The sequence below is a fragment of the Coregonus lavaretus genome, assembly GCF_964263955.1.
Source record: "Coregonus lavaretus genome assembly, chromosome: 29".
In the NCBI taxonomy this organism is placed as follows: domain Eukaryota; kingdom Metazoa; phylum Chordata; class Actinopteri; order Salmoniformes; family Salmonidae; genus Coregonus; species Coregonus lavaretus.
Window position 1 is genome coordinate 14,739,735 of NC_140016.1, and position 26,109 is coordinate 14,765,843.

Below are 26,109 nucleotides of genomic sequence, written 5' to 3' on the forward strand. Positions count from 1 at the left end.
CATCTACAGTGCCTTCAGAAGGTTGTGTTACAGCATGAATTTAAAATTGATTAAATGTAGTTCACCCCCCCCCCACTGGCCTACACACAATACCCCATAATGTCAAAGTGGAATTATGTTTTTCTAAATATTTACAAATTAATTACAAATGCAAAGCTGAAATGTCTTGAGTCAATAAGTATTCAACCCCTTTGTTATGGCAAGCCTAAATAAGATCAGGAGTAAACATTTGCTTAATAAGTCACATAACAAGTTGCATGGACTCACTGTGTGCAATAGTGTTTAAAATGATTTTTGAATGACTCCCTGATCTCCGTACTCCTCCCTCAGTTGAGCAGTGAATTTCAAACACATATTCAACAACAAAGACCAGGGAGGTTTTCCAATAGCTCGCAAAGAAGGGCACATATTGGTAGATGGATAAAAAATAAAAAAGCAGATATTGAATATCCCTCTGAGCATGGTGAAGTTAATTACACTTTGGATGGTGTATCGATACACCCGGTCACTACAAATATACAGGCGTCCTTCCTAACTCAGTTGCCGGAGAGGAAGGAAAACGCTCAGGGATTTCACCATGAGCCCAAAGGTGACTTTAAAACAGTTAAGAGTTTAATGGCTGTGTTAGGAGAAAACTGAGGATGGATCAACAACATTGTAGTTACTCCACAATACTAACCTAAATAACAGAGTGAAAAGAAGGAAGTCTGTACAGAAGAAAAATATTCCAAAACATGCATCCTGTTTGCAACAAGGCACTAAAGTAATACTGCAAAAACAGTTGCAAAGCAATACACTTTTTGTCCTGAATACAAAGTGTTATGTTTGGGGCAAATCCAATACAACACATTACGGAGTACCACACTGTATCATGTTATGGGTATGCTTGTAATCGTTAAGGACTGGGGAGTTTTTCAGGATAAAAAATAAACCAAATGGAGCTAAGCACAGCCAAAATCCTAGAGGAAAACCTGGTTCAGTCTGCTTTCCATTAGACACTGGGAGACCAATTCATCTTTCAGCAGCACGATTACCTAAAACACAAGGCCAAATATACACTGGAGTTGCTTACCAAGAAGACTGAATGTTCCTGAGTGGCCAAGTTACAGTTTTGACGTAAGGCAAGACCTGAAAATGGTTATCCAGCAATGATCAACAACCAATTTGACATCGCTTGAAATTTTTTGAAAATAATAATGTTGCACAATCCAGGAGTGGAAAGGTCTTAGAGACTTACCCAGAAAGAATAACAGCTGTAATCACTGCCAAAGGTGCTTCTACAAAGTATTGACTCAAGGGTGTGAATACTTATGTAAATTAGATATTTCTGTATTTCATTTTCAATAAATGTTCTAAACTTTGTCATTATAGGGTATTGTTTGTAGATGGGTGAGAAAAAATCTATTGAATTCCGGCTGTAACAAGAAAATGTGGAATAAGTCAAAGGGTATGCATACTTTCTGAAGGCACTGATTAAGGCATTTAATGTTGACTGCATGAGTATGTCTGGGTCAGCTGTAGCACCCTATCCCACTCCAACCACAGCATGCTTTCATGTCCAGCCACCACCCAGCCTTAACAGAACAACCAGGATAAGCACATACATACACCCCCACCACTACAGTTCACTTCTGGCTCCTTTGTGACATGATTCAGAAGCTGGCGGCACTGAGGGAGAGGTCAACTTGGCCGAAGGGGGTCTTCTCTGTTTTTGTTTGGCATACCGAAGTGTTGAACAACGCAGCACTCGGGTCGATGGGAAAACAATAGCCCTGAAGCATGTGCATTCCGCCAGTGTCATGGTTGTTTTTCAACTCCTGTGCAGGGGCCAAAACAAGGCTTTTGTGTGTATGGATGGGAAGTCAAAGCAGAAAGACAACCAGTAAATACTGGGAACAAATATGTGCAATGTGCATGTGCCACTGTCTCAAGCCTTTCTAGCCATGTAGACTGTTTCTCCCTGCCGTGGTGCATGTGCCACTGTCTCAAGCCTTTCTAGCCATGTAGACTGTTTCTCCCTGCCGTGGTGCATGTGGCTGACTGTCTATGTAGATTAGAGATGAGTGGTTTGAAATCACCTTAAATACAGGGCAAGTGGGCCAAGCAGCGCTGCCCAAACCCTCTGACAGGGCTAGAGGCAGCGCCACCCAAACCCTCTGACAGGGATAGAGGCAGCGCCACCCAAACCCTCTGACAGGGCTAGGGGCAGCACCACCCAAACCCTCTGACAGGGATAGAGGCAGCGCCACCCAAACCCTCTGACAGGGCTAGAGGCAGCGCCACCCAAACCCTCTGACAGGGATAGAGGCAGCGCCACCCAAACCCTCTGACAGGGATAGAGGCAGCGCCACCCAAACCCTCTGACAGGGCTAGAGGCAGCACCACCCAAACCCTCTGACAGGGATAGAGGCAGCACCACCCAAACCCTCTGACAGGGCTAGAGGCAGCGCCACCCAAACCCTCTGACAGGGCTAGAGGCAGCGCCACCCAAACCCTCTGACAGGGATAGAGGCAGCGCCACCCAAACCCTCTGACAGGGCTAGGGGCAGCGCCACCCAAACCCTCTGACAGGGATAGAGGCACAGCTGCATAGCTTTACAGCCCTGATTCTATTTAAAAACAGGAAGCTACACCACCAACAAGCTAGGCAAACGAGTTCCCAAGCGAAAGAGGAACGTCTATGCACTAAATTGGTGACTGGTGATTTTCTTGCATTTATTTTGTTTACTTTGCACAATAATCTTTACAGCCTCTAGTACCTCTTGAAACAATTCAGGAGTACCATAACAGTCACTCGTAAATCACTGCTGTTCTTTATGCTCTTCTAATGGTCATGATTAACAGCATGTTCAGAATGTGAAGGTGCATGGCCATAAAAACAGACATGGAAAAAAACTGTGGAAAGGTGGAAGAACGCTAGCCTCCCCCTCTTTAAAATTGTCCTCCATTTAGGGATGGGCCTGAGTAATTGAGTATGAGCACTTGAACGGACGTCAAAACTCGATCTTTAAATCAGACATCAAATTTTTTTCCCTAATACTGTAAAACTATTTGGTGGAATGCGTTTTGTGGCGGCCCGAACGGGCTAATTACATTTTGTCCCCCCAAAAAAGTGAATGTCTTGAAGACAAAGTTAATTTGCTTTGACTCTAGTGTTCCATTTCTACATGTGTATTTGCGGGGCATAACAAAATAGAAACCAAGCATCACATTAGTTATTTTCCCCTCAGTGTCTCTCACTCACTCGTGTTCCGACCACTCCCTCTACACATGCGTGCTGAATGCGCACACAAGCTCCCGTTAGGCCTACAGAAATAAATGCTGATTGGGTACACAAGCTACATTCCTTGCCAAATTACGTCAGTTTTATCACAAATTCAAAAATAGACTGGTTGTCTTAACAAGCTGAAGCTTAAAAAATAATTGCGTCCTGTCCATTTTCCGCTTAGGCTACTTTGCGAACTGCTAGTGCCATTTAGAATTGATTAGCCTAGGACCCTCAAACTCAACTCTGGACCATGAAGCCACTTCCACTGCTTTTTTAAATTTCTCCCCTCTAATCAGGCAATGATTTAAACCTGGGACACCAGGTGGGTGTAATTAATGATCAGGTACAACAGAAAACCAGCTGGTTCCCGACCTTGAATACCCCTGTCCTAGGCTATAACCCCCTAAACATAGACAGGTTCCACACTGAAAATATGCAAAAACATCCCTAAACATAGACAGGTTCCACACTGAAAATATGCAAAAACATTAGTTTGATAAAAGACAGAGCGTATTTTCATCAGAATCATTAAGCCTATGCCTGCAGTGGTCAATATGGAATTATTAAAATTAAAATGTCAAAACAGCAGAATAAACTAAATAGAACATCTGTATATCGAAAGAAGACCAATTTTGGTTTGTAACCCTGAAAAAATAGTTTTTCAACCCGCCAAATTGAGCCCCGTTTCTAATGATCACTCCTTGAGGACAACTGTTCCAGACGCGAGATGCGCATCACTTCGCACTTACAACTTTTTTCCATTTGGAAAAATATTCTATTCCATTTTATTCTGTTATATTACATCCTGTTTTTTTTTTTACGATATTATAGTTGTGACTTGACAGTGATAAGGGCTCAGGGAAATAAGAGCATCTTGTCTGCTAAATTAAATCAAACCCATTTCTATTTGTCACATATGGAATCATGTAGTAACCAAAAAAGTTGTTAAACAAATGAAAATATATTTTATATTTGAGATTCTTCAAAGTAGCCACCCTTTGCCTTGATGACAGCTTTGCACACTCTTGGCATTTTCTCAACCAGCTTCATGAGGTAGTCACCTGGAATGCATTTCAATTAACAGGTGTGCCTTGTTAAAAGTCAATTTGTGGAATTTATTTCCTTCTTAATGTGTTTGAGCCTATCAGTTGTGTTGTGACATGGTAGGGTTGGTATACAGAACGTAGCCCTTTTTGGTAAAAGACCAAGTCCATATTATGGCAAGAACAGCTCAAATAAGCAAAGAGAAACGACAGTCCATCATTACTTTAAGACATGAAGGTCAGTCAATCCGGAAAATAAAAACCTGTTTTCGCTTTGTCATTTTGGGGTATTGTGTGTAGATTTATTTTTAAAATCAATTTTAGAATAAGGCTGTAACGTAACAAAACGTGGGAAAAGTCAAGGGGTCTGAATACTTTCCGAATGCACGGTATGCAGGGGGTACCGGTACCGAGTCAATGTGTGGGGGTACAGGTTAGTCGAGGTAATATGTACATGTAAGTAGGGGTAAAGTGACTATGCATAGATAATAAACAGCAAGTGTAAAGAAAATACAAATAGTCTGGGTAGCCATATGATTAATTGTTCAGCAGTCTTATGGCTTGGGGGTAGAAGCTCTTAAGGAGCCTTTTGGACCTAGACTTGGCACTGCGGTACCGCTTGCCGTGCGGTAGCAGAGAGAACAGTCTATGACTTGGGTGGCTGGAGTCTTTGACAATTTTTTGGACATTCCTCTGATGCTGCCTAGTATAGAGGTCCTGGATGGCAGGAAGCTTGGCCCCATTGATGTACTGGGCCGTACGTACTACCCTCTGTAGCGCTTTACGGTTGGATACCAAGTAGTTGCCATACCAAGCGGTGATGCAACCGGTCAGGAAGCTCTCGATGGTGCAGCTGTATAACCTTTTGAGGATCTGGGGACCCATGCCAAATCTTTTCAGTCTCCTGAGGGGGAATAGGCGTTGTGCCCTCTTCACGACTGTCTTGGTGTGTTTGGACCATTATAGTTTGTTCTTGATGTGGACACCAAGGAACTTGAAGTTCTCAACCCCCTCCACTACAGCCCCGTCAATGTGAACGGGGGAGTGTTCGGCAATACTTTTCCTGTCGTCCACAATCAACTCCATTGTCTTGCTCACGTTGAGGGAGAGGTTGTTGTCCTCTGTAGCTCAGCTGGTAGAGCACGGCGCTTGTTATGCCAGGGTAGTGGGTTCGATCCCCGGGACCACCCATACGTACAAATGTATGCACGCATGACTAAGTCGCTTTGGATAAAAGCGTCTGCTAAATGGCATATTATTATTATATTATTATTGTCCTGGCACCACACTGCTAGGTCTTTGACCTCCTCCCTATAGGCTGTCTAATCGTTGTCGTTGATCAGGCCTCCCACCGTTTTGTCGTCAGCAAACTTAATGATGGTGTTGGAGCATTCTCACATAGGTGTTCCTTTTGTCCAGGTGGGAAAGGGCAGTGTGGAGTGCAATTGAGATTGCATCATCTGTGGATCTGTTGGGGCGGTATGCGAATTGGAGTGGGTCTAGGGTTTCCGGAATGATGGTGTTGGTGTGAGTCATGACCAGCCTTTCAAAGCATGTGAGTGCTACGGGCAGTAGTCATTTAGGCAGGTTACATTGGCGTTCTTGGGCACAGGGACTATGGTGGTCTGCTTGAAACACGTAGGTATTACAAACTTGGTTAGGGAGAGGTTGAAAATGTCAGTGAAGACACTTGCCAGTTGGTCGGCGTATGCTCCAAGTACACGTCCTGGTAATCTGTCCGGTCTTACTCATATCAGCTATGGAGAGTGTGATACACAGTCATCCAGAACAGTTGGTGCTCTCATGCATGCTTCAGTGTTGTTTGCCGTGAAGCGAGCATAAAATACATTTAGCATGTCTGTTAGGCTCGCATCACTGGGCTACTCACAGCTGGGTTTCCCTTTGTAGTCCGTAATAGTTTGCAAGACCAGTAGTAGGATTCAATCTTAGTCCGATATTGACGCTTCGCCTGTTTGATGGTTCGTCTGAGGGCATAGCGGGATTTCCTACAAGCGTCCGGATTAGTGTCCCGCTCCTTGAAAGCGGCAGCTCTAGCCTTTAGCTCGGTGCGGATGTTGCCTGTAATCCATGGCTTCTGGTTAGGATATGTACGTACGGTCACTATGGGGTTGACGTCATCGATGAACTTATTGATGAAGCCTGTGACTGATGTGGTATCCTCCTCAATGCTCATATCAAAGTGGGTGCAGGTGCACTGGAACTAAACAGAGAGGAGATCAGCACAAAGACTTCCAGGGAAGAGGACTTTCTCTCAGGTCTAGACCTCAGGACATTTGAAAGGAGACACTCTTATCCATTTAGCACAGTGGAGACTAGAGATCACAGCAGCTTTGACCTGGCAGAGACACTGCTACCCCGGTCCTGGGAAAAGTCTTGTTTGGACTAGCCCTATGTTGCTCCGTGCATTGAATGAGAAAAACGTGATCATGATCTAAGACACTATTTTTCTCTGTGTATTGAAACTTGGGGTCGGAAGCCCATGTGGGGTCACCTGATTGAAAAATGGGGTGGCGATTCCAATTATGTAAGACTGTATCATGTGGGAGCTGAGCTGACCCTATAGTATTATGCTGTAAGAGATCTTTATGGCTTCTCCCAGATACAAGAACATAGATGTGGTGGAGCAGGCAGCTGGGCTGGAATGTGACATACCACGCCACACTCATATTCAGCCTGAACATGTCCACAGACTGAAACATGACAGGTGGGTGTATGTACACCAGGGAGGATACAAGAGTACATGGAGGGGTGTATAGATGTGTATAGATGTGTATAGTGTACAGATGAATCATACAAATTAGAGGCGTTTTTCTATTCTCAGTGTATTTATGGTCTGTAATTGTCCATGTCCTTTGTCTATGCTTGATATGTTTGTAATGTATGCACAGAGCTGTAAACCACATTTTTCCATGGGCATAATAAAGTCATTATTTATCTGATCTTACCTTGAAGAGGGGGTGAACTGGACCTGGGTGTTACTGTGTTGGGGGGATTCGGAGGCGGGGGGGGGGCCGTCCTCGCCATCTTGGGGCAGCTCATCAAACGCCTCTAATTTGTCATCGTCCAGGAGTTCTGTGATCTGCAGGAGAGAGAGAGAGAGAGAAGGGTTGGGGGACATTTTAGATAGAGGCACTCCAACAGCTGTCATCTTATTGAAGTAGGCGAGGAGATTGAAGTATCATCATACATGACACCTCTGACACACTGTGACGGAGCAGTACCACTACAAACTGTGCCAGCCAGACTACATTATGTAACATGTAGGTTACAGAGGGGCTGGGAAATATGGCTAAAATATCATTTCACAATATTTTTCTCATTTCTGATGGCAGTGTTTTCCACTAGCGCTGGCTGTTGGCTATACAGCCGATTACAGCATCATTTTCAGCCAGGTACTTTTCCCACTTAAATTAACTAGGCTACTTTTAAATTCGCTAGTCAGAAAAAAAGTCAGCCGAGCCCTCTCCCGCTAGAATGAATAGTATGCATCTTCTAGTGATCTATTGATAGGACACAAAGTGAGCGATGACAAGGAAACACTGCTGGTTTGACAGTCTGCTGTCGGTCCTGACTCTCGGTACCTGGGTGTGTGTGCTTGTGCGCTGTGGTTGCAGTCAAATTTCTACATGGAGGAAGAGAGCATGAATTTGCTTTCACCGTTCAGATAGTTTAATACTCAACCAAAATAGGACAAACCTGACAGTGAAGTAGTCCAATTTGTAGAACTTTTACTTTTATTTAGCACTGTATCAAAATATTGTTATAGACTGTATTGTAAAAATCCATACCGGTACCTGTCCCATTATTGACCTCATAATGAATCAATAAGCTCACAACAATTTTTTGCACCACTATCAACAAAGAACGTATATAGACAGCCTGCAAACAAAGCATCTCATGTACAGGACAGGTCATGTGGGCTCAGATGTTTTCTATGTACACTGTACAACATCGAACGACTAGAAAAACAAAGCAGACATCTGTTACACTTACCAAGTGGTTGCTGCTGTACGTTTTCAGCCAGGCTGGCTGTTCCTTGAATAGGTCCTAACTGAATCGGTGGTGTTGACATCCCTTGAAATGTACCTAGATAATAACACTGCAGTCGGTGCAGTGAGTGCAGAGCCTGCTGCTAATATGGGCGGTACATTACATTGTACAAGATGTTCCTTAAAGATCTAAAGATAATATAGATCACACCATTCACCATTTGCAGCTATGTTTAATCTCATTGCAAGGAGAGGGAGACTCGGTGGGGTAACCTAACTGAGAATAGGAATGACTAATTGATATTCAGTCTTCGAAAATTTGGATATTTTGCCAATAATTGGTTGACTGCAGTCTAGAAGACACAGCATTCCCCTCCTATTCTGAGATATCTCAAAGCCCATACTCACAGTCTCTCCCTCCCTCCATTCCAACCGCGATCTGCTGCCGTGTCACAGCCGCATTGCCAAGGCAACAGCTACCTGACACCTCTGATTGGATTTCAGGGCCTTCTCCTTCATCGTGTATGTAGATGGTTATGACTCCTGGTTGTGTGTGTGTTCATGGCAGCGGTGTCTATCCGCTGGCTGTTGTGTAGCAGCAGAAAAACAGACCGAGCCCAGAGGAAGCGGAGAGGATTCTCACACTGTTCCATTGGATTAGACCGGTTTATCCACAAAGACCAGAACATTGCGCATTTAAACATACTGAAGGGGGAGACTACTAAAGAGATCTGAATAGAGAAAGAGATCAAACACTTAAAAATGTCTCTAGTGGATGGATGGGGAGTCAAAGTAACCTTCAAGTTTTACAACACCAGGTCCTGACAGCACTGACAGCTGTAAATGCCCACTTCAGAGAGACCATGGAACATTCCCCATCATTGCCAGAAGCATTTCATAAACCGTCCGGTGTGGACATTGAGAATTACCTAGAACCATTTCCCATGTCAAATTCAGATGAAGTAATTCTTCATTCTGCAAAATTCTCTCAAAAAATGTAGACATATTAAAATATTAAGTGATAGGGTAGTCAATGGAATCATTGTGTCAAGAAGCAGTGGGGCCAGACTGGACCGTTGATTTGATCCATATTCTCAATGGGAGTCGTACGTTGACGGTCATCAGAGATGACGCATCTATATCCATAAAATGTTCATCCATTTTCACAGACAAAAATGCTGCGTTCAAAACAACTGGGAACTCAGGAAAAACCTAGCTCAGACTGGGTAAATTCTTTTTGAACGGTCATCCAACTTGAAATTCCATGTCGGAAATTCGGGCATCTTTCTAGAACTCCGACTTTCTGACCTGAAGATCACTGACGTCATGATTTGACCTACCAGTTGTCTTGAAAGCACCAAAAGTTCAGATGAGTTTAACTTTTGACGGGCTGACAGATACGTAACCATCCGTTTAGCCAATTACCCACACACTCAAGCATTTTACGCCACACTCCACACGCGCACAGACCAAAATCAATCTGTTGTAATTTTGTGTCCATTCTCCACGGATTAGTCTGGCCAGGCCTCGCCCTTAATTTGATTTGATTGGTCAAAATACAAATGATTGGCAAAATATCCGAATTTTACTGCCTGTGTAAACACAGACATAGATGCAATGACAGAATATCAGTCGCCTCCCGAGTGGCGCAGTGGTCTAAGGCACTGCACTGATCCTGGTTCGAGTTGGCCCAGCGTCGTCCAGGTTAGGGGAGGGTTTGGCCGGCAGGGATGTTCTTGTCCCATCGCGCACTAGCGACTCCTGTGGCGGGCCGGGTGCAGTGCACGCTGACACGGTCGCCAGGTGTACAGTGTTTGGTGTTTCCTCCGACACATTGGTGCGGCTGGCTTCCGGGTTAAGCGGGCATTGTGTCAAGAAGCAGTGCGGCTCGGTTGGGTTGTGTTTCAGAGGACGCACGGCTCCGATGGGACAAGACTGTAACTACCAATTGGTTACCACGAAATTGGGGAGAAAAAGTGGGTAATTTTTTTTTTAAATATACATCTATTAGTCATTCATATTCTCTCCCTCTCTCTCTCTCATTGGAAAGAGATTAAACATAGGACACTGAACAATTTGCAGCTAAGGTGGTGATCTATAGTATCTTTAGATCTTTATGGAACATCTTGTACAATGTAATGTACCTCCCATATTAGCAGCAGACTCTACAATCACTGCAACGACATCACCTCAGTATTCCTACCACCGGAGCAAGACGGAACCCCCCCTGTAGTCTCCCCTCTGCATTCAAACAGCCCTTCGCAGCTGATTCTGACCGGGCCAAAGAAACTACTAGAGCGCTAGGTATGTTCATAGCCACGGAAACGCGCCCATTCTCAGTGGTTGAGAAGAATAGGAGGTTTCAGCACGTCGAGAAAGTGCTCGAGCCACGTTACAAACTTCGCCCTCTCGCACCCATTTCAGCAAACAGCTAGTACCCGCTCTATATAAGCAAGCTAAAGCTGAAGTTGTCAACGAATTGGCCAATGCACCCTGTTTTGCGCTTACTACCGATGGATGGACCTCCAGGGCTACATAGAGCTACTTAACAATGACAGCCATATCACATTACCCTGGACTGGGAAATGAGAAGTACCGTGCTACAGACACGCCCCCTTTACAGTACCTTCAGAAAGTATTCACAGCCCTTGACTTTTTCCACATTTTGTTGTGTTACAAAGTGGGATTAAAATGGATTTCATTCATTTTTTTGTCAACAATCTACACAAAATACTCTAATGCTGGCCCATGTTGACTCCGATGTCAAGTTGGCTGGATATCCTTTGGGTGGTGGACCATTCTTGATACACGCGGGAAACTGTTGAGCGTGAAAAATCCAGCAGCGTTGCAGTTCTTGACACACTTAAACTGGTACGCCTGACACCTACTACCAAACCCTGTTCAAAAGGCACTTACATATCTTGTCTTGCCCATTCACCCTCTGAATGGAACACACACACACAATCCATGTCTCAATTGTTTTAAGGCTTAAAAATCATTCTTTAACCTGTCTCCTCCCCTTCATCTACACTGATTTAAGTGAATTTAACAATTGACATCAATAAGGCATCATAGCTTTCACCTGGTCAGTCTGTCATGGAAAGATGTTCCTAATGTTTTGTACACTCTGTGTATCTTGATTAGATAAGTATTCAACCACCTGATCAATCCATGTTAGAATCACCTTTGCCAGCGATTACAGCTGTGAGTCTTTCTGGGTAAGTCTAAGAGCTTTGCACACCTGGATTGTACAATATTTCCCCATTATTCTTAAATAAATTATTCAAGTTCGGTCAAGTTTGTTGTTGATCATTGCTAAACAGCCATTTTCAAGTCTAGCCATAGATTTTCAAGCCGATTTAAGTCAAAACTGTAACTAAGCCACTCAGGACCATTCAATGTTGTCTTGGTAAGCAACTCCAGTTTAGATTTGGCCTTGCGTTTTAGGTAATTGTGCTGCTGAAAAGTGAATATCTCCCAGTGTCTGGTGGAAAGCAGACAACCAGGTTTTCCTCTAGGATTTTGCCTGTGCTTAGTAGCTCTATTCTGTTTCTTTTTATCCTAAAAAAAAAAACTCCCTAGTCGTTGCCACCATGCTTGAAAATATGAAGAGTGACACAAATATTAATTTCTTTGCCGCATTTTTTGCATTATTACTTTAGTCCATTATTGCAAACAGGATACATGTTTAAAAAATATATATTCTGTACATTTAGGTTAGTATTGTGGAGTAACTACAATGTTGTTGATCCATCCTCAGTTTTCTGCTATCACAGCCATTAAACTAACTGTTTTAAAGTCACCATTGGCCTCATGGTGAAATCTCTGAGTGGTTTCCTTCCTCTTCGGCAACCGAGTTAGGAAGGGCACCTGTATCTTTGTAATGACTGGGTGTATTGATACACCATCCAAAGTGTAATTAATAACTTCACCATGCTCAAAGGGATATTCAATATCTGCTGTTTTATTTTTACCCATCTACCAATAGGTGCTCTTCTTTGCGAGGCATTGGAAAACCTCCCTGGTTTTTGTGTTTGAATCTATGTTTGAAATTCACTGCTCGACTAAGGGATCTTACAGATAATTGTATGTGTGGGGTACAGAGATGGGGTAGTCATTTAAAAATCATGTTAAACGCTATTATTACACCAACAAAACACAACAAAAAACGGATGAGCATGCTTTGTAATGTTTCTAAAACAATGTGTTATTTTGTTTAATTTAATGATTTATGACCTTTTGTGTCATGCACAAAGTAGATGTCCTAACCGCCTTGCCAAAACAATTGACAAGAGGGCCAATTGTGCGCCGAAAGATTTCTGGCTCCCAGGTGTCTTTTATACAGGTAACGAGCTGAGATTAGGAGCACACTTAAAGGGAGTGCTCCTAATCTCAGCTTGTTACCTGTATAAAAGACACCTGTCCACAGAAGCAATCAATCAATCAGATTCCAAACTCTCCACCATGGCCAAGACCAAAGAGCTCTTCAAGGATGTCAGGGTCAAGATTGTAGACCTACACAAGGCTGGAATGGGCTACAAGACCATCGCCAAGCAGCTTGGTGAGAAGGTGACAACAGTTGGTGCGATTATTCGCAAATGGAAGAAACACAAAATAACTGTCAATCTCCCTCGGCCTGGGGCTCCTTGCAAGATCTCACCTCGTGGAGTTGCAATGATCATGAGAACGGTGAGGAATCAGCCCAGAACTACACGGGAGGATCTTGTCAATGATCTCAAGGCAGCTGGGACCATAGTCACCAAGAAAACAATTGGTAACACACTACGCCGTGAAGGACTGAAATCCTGCAGCGCCCGCAAGGTCCCCCTGCTCAAGAAAGCACATATATCCAGGCCCATCTGAAGTTTGCCAATGAACATCTGAATGATTCAGAGGAAAATTATAGACTGATCATGTCTTTGTCAGTGGGCAAACATACAAAATCAGCAGGGGATCAAATACTTTTTCCCCTCATTGTACATGCATTAACCGAAATTAATGTAACCAAATGACGGGGATTAACAGTACATTTACTATTGGTGACATGTAATGGGGAATTTATATATATTTCTTTAAATAAAAAAATGCAAACAATTCACACAATGAACGCGCAAAAATTGGTGGGAGACAGCTGAGCTATTCTGGAGAGATCTTCATCCCCCTTCCCTTCTTCTTGTCTCAACATTTTAAATTATACTCAAGACACACTGTCTTCAGACATATTTTAGATGCTTTTCACAGACAGCCGCAACTCAATAAATCAGCTAGGCCTATTGCCACACGCTGCCCAAATTGCGGGCTTCCCAAATAGGCATAGGCCTATGAGCTTTTGATTTGAAACAATCCACAGCAATTTTTTTAAATAAGCTAATGATCCTCAATTCCTCTGTGGCTAAGTCATGCTTTGTGGTGAAGTATTTGGAATGGCTTTATTTCTGCATAGACAGGAGTAATTATATAACTTCAGCAAATGTATTTCCATTTACTTCCCTATTGGCCCCACCGCTATGCCATTTCTCTCTTGTTCTATTGGTTTTCATATCAACCTTTTCTGTTGTCCAGAAGCCAAAGGCACAGTCAGTCATATTAGCAACCCATCCTAGTTGTTGCATCTTTAGATTCCCCCTCTTTCTAAGTTTCTAACAGAGATTTTCATCTCTGTCGCATATGGAACCGCTGTTTAGAATGGTGTTTTCCCTGGTGCACTGTTTAGAATGGTGGCGCAGCAGTCTAAGGCACTGCATCGCAGTGTTGCGGCGTCACTACAGCCTGGGGTCCGGCCGTGACCAGGAGTCCCATAGGGCGGCGCACAATTGGCCCTCTTGTCAATTGTTTTGGCAAGGCGGTTAGGACATCTACTTTGTGCATGACACAAAAGGTCATAAATCATTAAATTAAACAAAATAACACATTGTTTTAGAAACATTACAAAGCATGCTCATCCGTTTTTTGTTGTGTTTTGTTGGTGTAATTTTAGCGGAAAATCAATATTTTGGCTGGTTAAAAAATCGGAGTGGCTGGTAGATTATTAAATCTACCTGCCACAGTGGCTGATGGACCCAAAATAAAATGTTATGCCCTGGAGAGAGCCCATATGGAAGTGTTGAGGAGGAGAAGTGTTGAGGTGGAGGGCCCTATCCACAAAGCATCTCAGAGTAGTGCTGATCTAGGATCTGTCCATATAATCTTATTCATTATAATCTAAAAGCAAAATTGATCCTAGATCAGCAATCCTACTCTGAGATGCTTTGTGGATACAGGCCCCGAGCATGAGATTAGCATCAGAAGTCTTAACTAAAACATGCCTCTCCTTCGCCATTTAGCACTTAAAAAAGGGTGCCATGTAAAAAGGTGTCAGAAAAGGCAAAGGTGTCAGACAAGGCAAGGTGTCAGACTAGGCATGGTGTCAGACTAGGCAAGGGTATGACTGGAGGTGAAGCCTTAGCAACGGAAATAAAATGGAAAATCAAATAAATGACAGCAGAAAATTCCCTCAAATTCCCAGGCCTTTGGTTTTATTCTTGCATGAATGGTTGTGCTGTTCCAAATAGCTTACTAGAGTTGGGAATAAAGCAGCTGCAGGCTATGACTTTCTGGCTGCATGTATACAATACGCGAGCCGTCCCCACAGGTGCCATGTCTTTCCTGTAAATAATGCCTCCAACTGGGTTGATGCTTCCTTCTCCAATTAGCTGCCTACATCAGTTCCTCTCCCACTCCACAGAAGCATAACACTGAGCCCAGCTTTTACTCATACTAGCTATTCAAGTATATTATTTATTTTATGCATTAGTCTCATATCCACTTATTTTAATGTCTCTTCTAGAAAACATTTGTTTGTTTTTCTCACCTTGTATTGTTCTATTATGTAAAGTGTAACCGGTGTGAAATGGCTAGTTAGTTAGCGGTGCGCGCTAGTAGCATTTCAATCGGTGACGTCACTTGCTCAGACCTTGAAGTAGTTGTTTCCCTTGCTCTGCAAGGGCCGCGGCTTTTGTGGAGCGACGGGTAACGGTGCTTTGAGGGTGACTGTTGTCGATGTGTGCAGAAGGTCCCTGGTTCAAGCCCAGGTAGGGGTGAGGAGAGGGACGGAAGCAACACTGTTACATAAGCACTTTGAAATGCTTTTCCTGTTAGAAATGCGCTCTATAAATAAAGTTTGATTTGAACCTCCTCAATCCTGCAGAACTGTAGCAGCATACAGCCTTATTCATCCTGCAGAGCTGTAGCAGCATACAGCCTTATTCATCCTGCAGAGCTGTGGCAGCATACAGCCTTATTCATCCTGCAGAGCTGTGGCAACATATAGCCTTATTCATCCTGCAGAGCTGTGGCAGCATACAGCCTTATTCATCCTGCAGAGCTGTGGCAGCATACAGCCTTATTCATCCTGCAGAGCTGTGGCAGCATACAGCCTTATTTATCCTGCAGAGCTGTGGCAGCATACAGCCTTATTTAGATGGGACTGTGCAGCAGGATGACCTTCCCTAATAACAACGCAGCTATGACTAGCCCAACCCAACCCAACCCGGGCTATGACTAGCCCAACCCAACCCAACCCGGGCTATGACTAGCCCAACCCAACCCAACCCGGGCTATGACTAGCCCAACCCAACCCAACCCGGGCTATGACTAGCCCAACCCAACCCAACCCGGGCTATGACTAGCCCAACCCAACCCCAAGGCTGAAATGCAGTGAAACTAAAGGCAGCACTTCCCACTCCGACACATGGTCTCTGGCCAGACAGGATGGAATAAGCACTACTGGTTGCCTGTGCTGTGTGAGTTAGCCTGTTAGATTCTATCCAGGCCAGGCTAACAAGCTGTCTTAATACTCCTTAAGGTCCATTAGGAAACTGAGACGGCCCCGGAGACGGCCGCAGGTGTCAGTTCCACCGTTACATCACCATGGTTATGTAAGCACAGCGGTTACACATTTTCCTTCATAGAGAACAGAGGGCCATTTCTAAACAGCCTATCCCTGGGCTAGAGTCACAATACAGGGGGAGAAAGGAGTCACATGGATGGACTTTGTGGCTTATCATTGTCCGCTTCCTGTGTAAGAGAGTGCCTGCCTCTGGAATGCAAATATGCTGCTGTCGCCGAGGATTAGGTCCAGATTTGAGAGTTCAGCGGCACATCTACCCAACGCTGATCTGAAGACTGCTGTGTGTGTGTGTTCTGTGGATTCTAGGGAGACATGGCTGAGAGGAACTCCTGAACACCCATTTTGCCACTAAATGCTGGCCACTTCGAGCAACCATCCCTATTACACAAAGACAGACAGGCAGGCAACTCAGAAGCCATTTCTCAAGCTCAGGGCTGTGACTGAAAACAGTTGATACTGCCACACCTCTGGGTGTCTGCACATGGAGGTGATACTGCCACACTTCTGGGTGTCTGCACAGGGAGGTGATTCTGCCACACCTCTGGGTGTCTGCACAGGGAGGTGATTCTGCCACACCTCTGGGTGTCTGCACAGGGAGGTGAAGCCTATTATAAAGGCATGCAGACAGACAAAGGCAACTCCTCAACACCTCTTTACCTTCTCTATTCTCTCAACAGTTGTCTTTGGCTTGGGGCCAAAATACTATCCTCAACATTTAGACTGCCTTGATAAGCAACACTGCAGTAATTCCAGAATCTGTTTCATAATCTCTCCTTTTCCATGGCAGTGCCAGACTCAGAGTGGTTGGAATAACGTTAAAACCCTCTACTTCCTCATTACTGAAATACAACAGAACATATTTTCAGCTCAACACATGCAGGGCAGTTAATTATTACATTTGAGGTAATAACAACCAAAATACCATTATGCCTCGACATACGGGCTCCCTACCTCCAAGCCTTTAACAAATGCAGTAGGGTGAGTGAGGTTGTATATTAGGCCCAGAATAGAAGACATCTCTAGGGGATAACGGAGAGAAGGGCCTTACCTGTTGGTTGATGGAGCTGTAGTCGTTGGTAGTGGAAACGTCATCGTCCTCCGAGTCAAAGAACTCCTCCAGATTCTCCAGCAGCTCCGCCAGGATGCGGCTCACTGACTCCTGCTCCTTCAGGTCCTCCACGTCCGTGTCTAAACTAGAGTTACAGAAAATATGACCTCAGATCAGCAGTTATCATAAACACACATCGGTGTCTAAACTACAGTATACAGACAAGAAATGACCTCAGATCAGCTGTTATCAACCTTCATACCTGAAAGGCCTTCCACGTCCATGTCTAAACTACAGTACAGAAACAGAGAGGAAATGACCTCAGATCAGCTGTTATCCCAACCATCACACCTTACAATAATATACAGTGGGGAAAAAAAGTATTTAGTCAGCCACCAATTGTGCAAGTTCTCCCACTTAAAAAGATGAGAGAGGCCTGTAATTTTCATCATAGGTACACGTCAACTATGACAGACAAAATGAGGGAAAAAAATCCAAAAATCACATTGTAGGATTTTTTATGAATTTATTTGCAAATTATGGTGGAAAATAAATATTTGGTCAATTACAAAAGTTTCTCAATACTTTGTTATATACCCTTTGTTGGCAATGACACAGGTCAAACGTTTTCTGTAAGTCTTCACAAGGTTTTCACACACTGTTGCTGGTATTTTGGCCCATTCCTCCATGCAGATCTCCGCTAGAGCAGTGATGTTTTGGGGCTGTTGCTGGGCAACACGGACTTTCAACTCCCTCCAAAGATTTTCTATGGGGTTGAGATCTGGAGACTGGCTAGGCCACTCCAGGACCTTGAAATGCTTCTTACGAAGCCACTCCTTCGTTGCCCGGGCGGTGTGTTTGGGATCATTGTCATGCTGAAAGACCCAGCCACGTTTCATCTTCAATGCCCTTGCTGATGGAAGGAGGTTTTCACTCAAAATCTCACGATACATGGCTCCATTCATTCTTTCCTTTACACGGATCAGTCGTCCTGGTCCCTTTGCAGAAAAACAGCCCCAAAGCATGATGTTTCCACCCCCATGCTTCACAGTAGGTATGGTGTTCTTTGGATGCAACTCAGCATTCTTTGTCCTCCAAACACGACGAGTTGAGTTTTTACCAAAAAGTTATATTTTGGTTTCATCTGACCATATGACATTCTCCCAATCCTCTTCTGGATCATCCAAATGCACTCTAGCAAACTTCAGACGGGCCTGGACATGTACTGGCTTAAGCAGGGGGACACGTCTTGCACTGCAGGATTTGAGTCCCTGGCGGCGTAGTGTGTTACTGATGGTAGGCTTTGTTACTTTGGTCCCAGCTCTCTGCAGGTCATTCACTAGGTCCCCCCGTGTGGTTCTGGGATTTTTGCTCACCGTTCTTGTGATCATTTTGACCCCACGGGGTGAGATCTTGCGTGGAGCCCCAGATCGAGGGAGATTATCAGTGGTCTTGTATGTCTTCCATTTCTTAATAATTGCTCCCACAGTTGATTTCTTCAAACCAAGCTGCTTACCTATTGCAGATTCAGTCTTCCCAGCCTGGTGCAGGTCTACAATTTTGTTTCTGGTGTCCTTTGACAGCTCTTTGGTCTTGGCCATAGTGGAGTTTGGAGTGTGACTGTTTGAGGTTGTGGACAGGTGTCTTTTATACTGATAACAAGTTCAAACAGGTGCCATTAATACAGGTAACGAGTGGAGGACAGAGGAGCCTCTTAAAGAAGAAGTTACAGGTCTGTGAGAGCCAAAAATCTTGCTTGTTTGTAGGTGACCAAATACTTATTTTCCACCATAATTTGCAAATAAATTCATAAAAAATCCTACAATGTGATTTTCTGGATTTTATTTTCTCAATTTGTCTGTCATAGTTGACGTGTACCTATGATGAAAATTACAGGCCTCTCTCATCTTTTTAAGTGAGAGAACTTGCACAATTGGTGGCTGACTAAATACTTTTTTTCCCCACTGTAGTAACTTATTGCATCATTAAGTTTGACTTCAGATAGTCATCACATCAGATGACTAAGAAATAACATCACGTTAGTAAGTACACAACAATTAAATATACATTTCAAACATATGTATGTTGCTAGTGGTATTATAATTAGATTCTGGCATTGACAGAACAGCTGTTCTCTCCCTGAAGTCAACAGAACACGGCTGTTTTCAGAGCATTGGCTACAGATGACCTCCAGTCTAGAAGATTATCTGGGTGTGTTATTTATTTGAGAATATACATTAACGTTATATAATTAAGCAATAAGGCCCAAGGGGGTGTGGTATATGGCCAATATACCACGGTCTAAGGGCTGTTCTTACGCTCGACGCAATGCGGAGTGCCTGGATACAGCCCTTAGCCATGGTATATTGGACATATACCACAAACCCCGAGGTGCCTTATTGCTATTATAAACTGGTTATAAACTTAATTAGAGCAGTAAAAATAAATGTTTTGTCATACCCGTGGTATACGGTCTCATATACCACAGCTTTCAGCCAATCAGCATTCAGGGCTCAAACCACCCAGTTTCTAATTCAATATAATTTGTGCTCTATCACCACTTGAGCAAAAAACCCTGTGAGTGGCAGCAAAGTGAATGAGCCATCAATATGCAGGTATTAACAAGTACTATAGGCCTTAGGTATGGAGATAGATCAGGAGATCGGTATTTAGGATGGACAGTTGATGTGCTGTCACTATTGTTGGTCGTACTGGAAGATGTCGGGTCCGAAGACGGCGGCAAGGGCTCCAACGCTCCAGCTCTCCTCCTGGAGTGAGGCCACGCTGGACAGGAAGCGGCACAGGAAGCGTAGCAGGCTGTAGTTGACCTGAGGCAGCTGCTGGAGGAAGTACTTCATGTTGCGGGCGACCTCCTCCTCACTGCTGTAGTCTGGACAACACACAACAGGGGTTTATAGGTGATGCTGCCAAGGGAAGAAAGTAAGGTGAGAGGGCAGGTGGAAAGGCAGAGAAGGGGAGGATGAAGAGAGAAGGAATAATGTGCAGCACCTGTATAGGGAGTACAGGTCAGATCGACAGAACATAAACAGGACGATGAAGAGGTAGGGGACAGTGGAGAGGTGAATGATGAAGATGGAGGATGACTAAGATTAACGTACCTTGGTAGAGCTGCAGGATGTGGGCCTGCATGCTTGCAGGGATGATGGGCTCTGGGAGCTCCTGCAGGAAAAGACGGAGCAGGCTGACGGCCGAGGCTAGGTCAGCCTCTTTCTCCAGGTCCACCTCCTCCCCAGAGTCATAGCGCTGCCGTAGCCACTCCACCCGCTCCGCGTTACCGTTGACCAGGAACAGCCCCTCCAGATCCAGACGCCCTGAGAGCAACACGGAGGCACAGAGGATAGCAGTCAATCACTGGCTCAGTCCGCTTAACAGTTCTTGATGAATTAATCCTCTCTACGGACCATATCAATGAGGACTGTGAATACAGCATTCATTCACTTTGAATGAGTAGAATGGCCGCTTGACTTTCTCAAACAGATCCCACAGTGATTTAATTACACAAATAAACTTCTCAACTTGTCATTTCTCAAATGGGTGAAATTGCACCATTTCCTATATTTGTAGTGGTACTACAGATGTACTAACAGCTCAATCACAGAGCGTATTAATTTTGGGGAGGAAGGATTTTTATTTTACCCACAATCCTTTTCAGTGATTGTTGGTTGGTTGTGCTAGTGGCTTCCTCTCTTTCCAGATACAGCAGCAAGATGACATCCTGCCTGTCTGTTGAATCAATTCCCACTATTGAAGCAGGGGGTGTGTACTGTACACAAGGAAGTCCCCAACCAGGAAGCAGAGAACACAATCATTACACTGTCATGTCATTCCACAACTCTGGTTTGTGCCTGGTTAAGGAAAACAGTGGGCGGTAACTGTAAGGGAGAGCGCTCTAGTATGTGCCCTGGCCCAGACCAGGCCCCCTGCCCACCTCCCCTCCATACCCAGCCTAACTAACCCCACTGGGGCTCCAGCAGCAGGCCCCCTGCCCACCTCCCCTCCATACCCAGCCTAACTAACCCCACTGGGGCTCCAGCAGCAGGCCCCCTGCCCAGCTCCCCTCCATACCCAGCCTAACTAACCCCACTGGGGCTCCAGCAGCAGGCCCCCTGCCCAGCTCCCCTCCATACCCAGCCTAACTAACCCCACTGGGGCTCCAGCAGCAGGCCCCCTGCCCACCTCCCCTCCATACCCAGCCTAACTAACCCCAAAGGGGCTCCAGCAGCATCTCGCTGGCCTGGCCTCCTGCTGCGCACAGAGGTCTTATTAAGTCACAGTGATGGCATCCCATTGTGCAGTCCAGACAGATTCAAATTAACTTCTGGACTGCACAATTATCATTAATATGGCAACAGGCAGGGGAATGAAAGGTGTGTGTGTGGGAGGGGTGTAGTGTATTACATAACCACCAGGTCTGCCTGATGGCAAATGGAATTGAGTTGACTGGTGAGCTACCTGGAGATAAACCAAGATGAAATGCATAGGAGGAAGTGAAAATCCCTGTCATGGTAATAGGAACTGAATGGATGTTTACGCCTGTAGAGTTGCAGCATTATGCCTACATTGGATTGACTAGCTCATTTTTTGCCCTACGCCCATACTTTCATAGTTTAAAGGAGTTGAGGTTGGCAAAAAAAGCTATGCAACGGAGGAAGCACATCTTTGATCGCAGTGCATGTAGAGTTCAGCTTATCACAGAGAGGATCTCTCCAAACTACATTTTTGGTTTATCGTGTTGCTAGGAGGACAGTCATGACTGTAACTGTTTCTTTTCTGCTCTTCTTAAACCACAGCCACTAGTTCGGCTAGGCTATATGGAACATGAGAAGATTCTTCCTAAATAATAACGTACACCATCTATCATCTGTGTTTTAATGTCAATCAAGTAGAAGCGTCGCCAGTGGGGATTGATACAGAGGCTGAAATGATGACAGGTACATGTTCATCTAAAGTACCGGAGGGAGTTGTCAAAACAATCCACGACGATATAAAACAAGACAGTGGCAGAATAATGGGATTTACTGTGCACATAAAAATATACCCTAAGGTAAATGTGATGCTCAATGAGGTGATTCATTTGCCAGAGAGAGAGCATGTATTTTGGAGGTCCCATCTGTGCAGCTCTCCTGTGTAGCACTCGGGCGATAGACACAAACAGGACATAAGGTATTTGACGAAGTACTGGCTCCCGTTTGATGCCTGAGTAGCTAGAAATACAGTTTGTGAATGTCCCACTCACCGTGCTCCTCGATGTACTCTACGATGTGCCTGACCAGTAGGGGGACCTCCTGGCCTGGCTGGCCTCTCTGCTGCACCTCATCTAGGGGAACCCCAAAAACCCTGGCTGGTGTCAGGGAGTTGCTGGGGGAAGGAGAGAGGCTCTTCCTCATCGCTTCCACAGCCGAGCTGCTTCCGAAGGTCTGGATGCCCGCCACCGCCAAACACACACCGAAGAGACACAGAGAGGGAGAGACTGTCATGGGCTGTGTTCTCCATCCGACATACATATCCAAACACACACAGGGCAGCCGAAGGGGCAGGTCCCACCATTTTAAAGACACACAGGGCAGCCAGTGTAGTTGTTATCAGACCAAGCTAGCTCTGAGCCAGTGGTTGTTATCAGACCCAGCTAGCTCTGAGCCAGTGTAGTTATCAGACCCGGCTAGCTCTGAGCCAGTGGTTATCAGACCAAACTAGCTCTGAGCCAGTGGTTGTTATCAGACCCAGCTAGCTCTGAGCCAGTGGTTGTTATCAGACCAAGCTAGCTCTGAGCCAGTGGTTGTTATCAGACCAAGCTAGCTCTGAGCCAGTGGTTGTTATCAGACCAAGCTAGCTCTGAGCCAGTGGTTGTTATCAGACCCAGCTAGCTCTGAGCCAGTGGTTGTTATCAGACCCAGCTAGCTCTGAGCCAGTGGTTGTTATCAGACCCAGCTAGCTCTGAGCCAGTGGTTGTTATCAGACCCAGCTAGCTCTGAGCCAGTGGTTGTTATCAGACCCAGCTAGCTCTGAGCCAGTGGTTGTTATCAGACCCAGCTAGCTCTGAGCCAGTGGTTGTTATCAGACCCAGCTAGCTCTGAGCCAGTGGTTGTTATCAGACCAAGCTAGCTCTGAGCCAGTGGTTGTTATCAGACCCAGCTAGCTCTGAGCCAGTGTGGTTGTTATCAGACCCAGCTAGCTCTGAGCCAGTGTAGTTATCATTAGACCCAGCTAGCTCTGAGCCAGTGTAGTTATCAGACCCAGCTAGCTCTGAGCCAGTGGTTGTTATCAGACCCAGCTAGCTCTGAGCTAGTGTAGTTATCAGACCCAGCTAGCTCTGAGCTAGTGTAGTTGTTACCAGACCCAGCTAGCTCTGAGCCAGTGGTTGTCATCATTAGACCCAGCTAGCTCTAAGCCAGTGTAGTTGTTACCAGACCCAGCTAGCTCTGAGCCAGTGTAGTTGTTACCAGACCCAGCTAGCTCTGAGCTAGTGTAGTTATCATCAGACCCAGCTAGCTCTGAGCCAGTGTAGTTGTTACCAGACCCAGCTAGCTCTGAGCTAGTGTAGTTATCATCAGACCCAGCTAGCTCTGAGCCAGTGTAGTTGTTACCAGACCCAGCTAGCTCTGAGCCAGTGGTTGTTATCAGGTTCCAGCTAGCTTGGAGTGAGTGGGTTATGTAAGTAGTGTCATGTGCAAGTGTCTGCCTGACAGCCATCAGAACAGGCATAGATAGTTACAATGCTAATGGGAGCAGGTGCCTGGGCTTGGAGCGCTAGCTAGGCTACATTTCAGTGACAGGTTTCAGTGTTCTATGCCCTGTTAAACACACACACACACACACTACCCAGGCCAGTGACCTCCCTAAAGATGGGCTCTACTTAAGCAATAAGACACACAGGGCAGCCAGTGTAGTTGTTATCAGACCCAGCTAGCTCTGAGCCAGTGGTTGTTATCAGACCCAACTAGCTCTGAGCCAGTGGTTGTTATCAGACCCAACTAGCTCTGAGCCAGTGGTTGTTATCAGACCAAGCTAGCTCTGAGCCAGTGGTTGTTATCAGACCCAACTAGCTCTGAGCCAGTGGTTGTTATCAGACCCAGCTAGCTCTGAGCCAGTGGTTGTTATCAGACCCAACTAGCTCTGAGCCAGTGGTTGTTATCAGACCCAACTAGCTCTGAGCCAGTGGTTGTTATCAGACCAAGCTAGCTCTGAGCCAGTGGTTGTTATCAGACCCAACTAGCTCTGAGCCAGTGGTTGTTATCAGACCCAACTAGCTCTGAGCCAGTGGTTGTTATCAGACCCAACTAGCTCTGAGCCAGTGGTTGTTATCAGACCCAACTAGCTCTGAGCCAGTGGTTGTTATCAGACCCAACTAGCTCTGAGCCAGTGGTTGTTATCAGACCCAACTAGCTCTGAGCCAGTGGTTGTTATCAGACCAAGCTAGCTCTGAGCCAGTGGTTGTTATCAGACCAAGCTAGCTCTGAGCCAGTGGTTGTTATCAGACCAAGCTAGCTCTGAGCCAGTGGTTGTTATCAGACCAAGCTAGCTCTGAGCCAGTGGTTGTTATCAGACCAAGCTAGCTCTGAGCCAGTGGTTGTTATCAGACCAAGCTAGCTCTGAGCCAGTGGTTGTTATCAGACCAAGCTAGCTCTGAGCCAGTGGTTGTTATCAGACCAAGCTAGCTCTGAGCCAGTGGTTGTTATCAGACCAAGCTAGCTCTGAGCCAGTGGTTGTTATCAGACCAAGCTAGCTCTGAGCCAGTGGTTGTTATCAGACCAAGCTAGCTCTGAGCCAGTGGTTGTTATCAGACCAAGCTAGCTCTGAGCCAGTGGTTGTCATCAGACCAAGCTAGCTCTGAGCCAGTGGTTGTTATCAGACCCAGCTAGCTCTGAGCCAGTGTAGTTATCAGACCCAGCTAGCTCTGAGCCAGTGGTTGTTATCAGACCCAGCTAGCTCTGAGCCAGTGGTTGTTATCAGACCCAGCTAGCTCTGAGCCAGTGGTTGTTATCAGACCCAGCTAGCTCTGAGCGCCAGTGGTTGTTATCAGACCCAGCTAGCTCTGAGCCAGTGGTTGTTATCAGACCCAGCTAGCTCTGAGCCAGTGGTTGTTATCAGACCCAGCTAGCTCTGAGCCAGTGGTTGTTATCAGACCCAGCTAGCTCTGAGCGCCAGTGGTTGTTATCAGACCCAGCTAGCTCTGAGCCAGTGGTTGTTATCAGACCCAGCTAGCTCTGAGCCAGTGGTTGTTATCAGACCCAGCTAGCTCTGAGCCAGTGGTTGTTATCAGACCCAGCTAACTCTGAGCCAGTGGTTGTTATCAGACCCAGCTAGCTCTGAGCCAGTGGTTGTTATCAGACCCAGCTAGCTCTGAGCCAGTGGTTGTTATCAGACCCAGCTAGCTCTGAGCTAGTGTAGTTATCAGACCCAGCTAGCTCTGAGCTAGTGTAGTTGTTACCAGACCCAGCTAGCTCTGAGCCAGTGGTTGTCATCATTAGACCCAGCTAGCTCTAAGCCAGTGTAGTTGTTACCAGACCCAGCTAGCTCTGAGCTAGTGTGGTTATCATCAGACCCAGCTAGCTCTGAGCCAGTGTAGTTGTTACCAGACCCAGCTAGCTCTGAGCCAGTGTAGTTGTTACCAGACCCAGCTAGCTCTGAGCCAGTGTAGTTGTTACCAGACCCAGCTAGCTCTGAGCTAGTGTAGTTATCATCAGACCCAGCTAGCTCTGAGCCAGTGTAGTTGTTACCAGACCCAGCTAGCTCTGAGCCAGTGGTTGTTATCAGGTTCCAGCTAGCTCGGAGTGAGTGGGTTATGTAAGTAGTGTCATGTGCAAGTGTCTGCCTGACAGCCATCAGAACAG

General features: G+C 45.4%; 1 protein-coding gene across 1 annotated transcript in view; it reads right to left on the reverse strand.

Moving 5' to 3' along the window:
* LOC311105095 (protein FAM13B-like) overlaps positions 1-26,109 on the reverse strand; it is an 85,642-nt gene that overhangs the window by 35,302 nt on the left and 24,231 nt on the right. Inside the window, exons 3-7 of the mRNA XM_084147096.1 lie at positions 22,515-22,695; positions 20,377-20,589; positions 19,970-20,147; positions 17,258-17,402; positions 7,278-7,411 (exon numbers count right to left, since the gene is read on the reverse strand). Coding sequence (XP_084003222.1) covers positions 7,278-7,411; positions 17,258-17,402; positions 19,970-20,147; positions 20,377-20,589; positions 22,515-22,665 — 821 coding nt within the window. The 5' untranslated portion in view covers positions 22,666-22,695. The remainder of the gene's footprint in view (positions 1-7,277; positions 7,412-17,257; positions 17,403-19,969; positions 20,148-20,376; positions 20,590-22,514; positions 22,696-26,109) is intronic.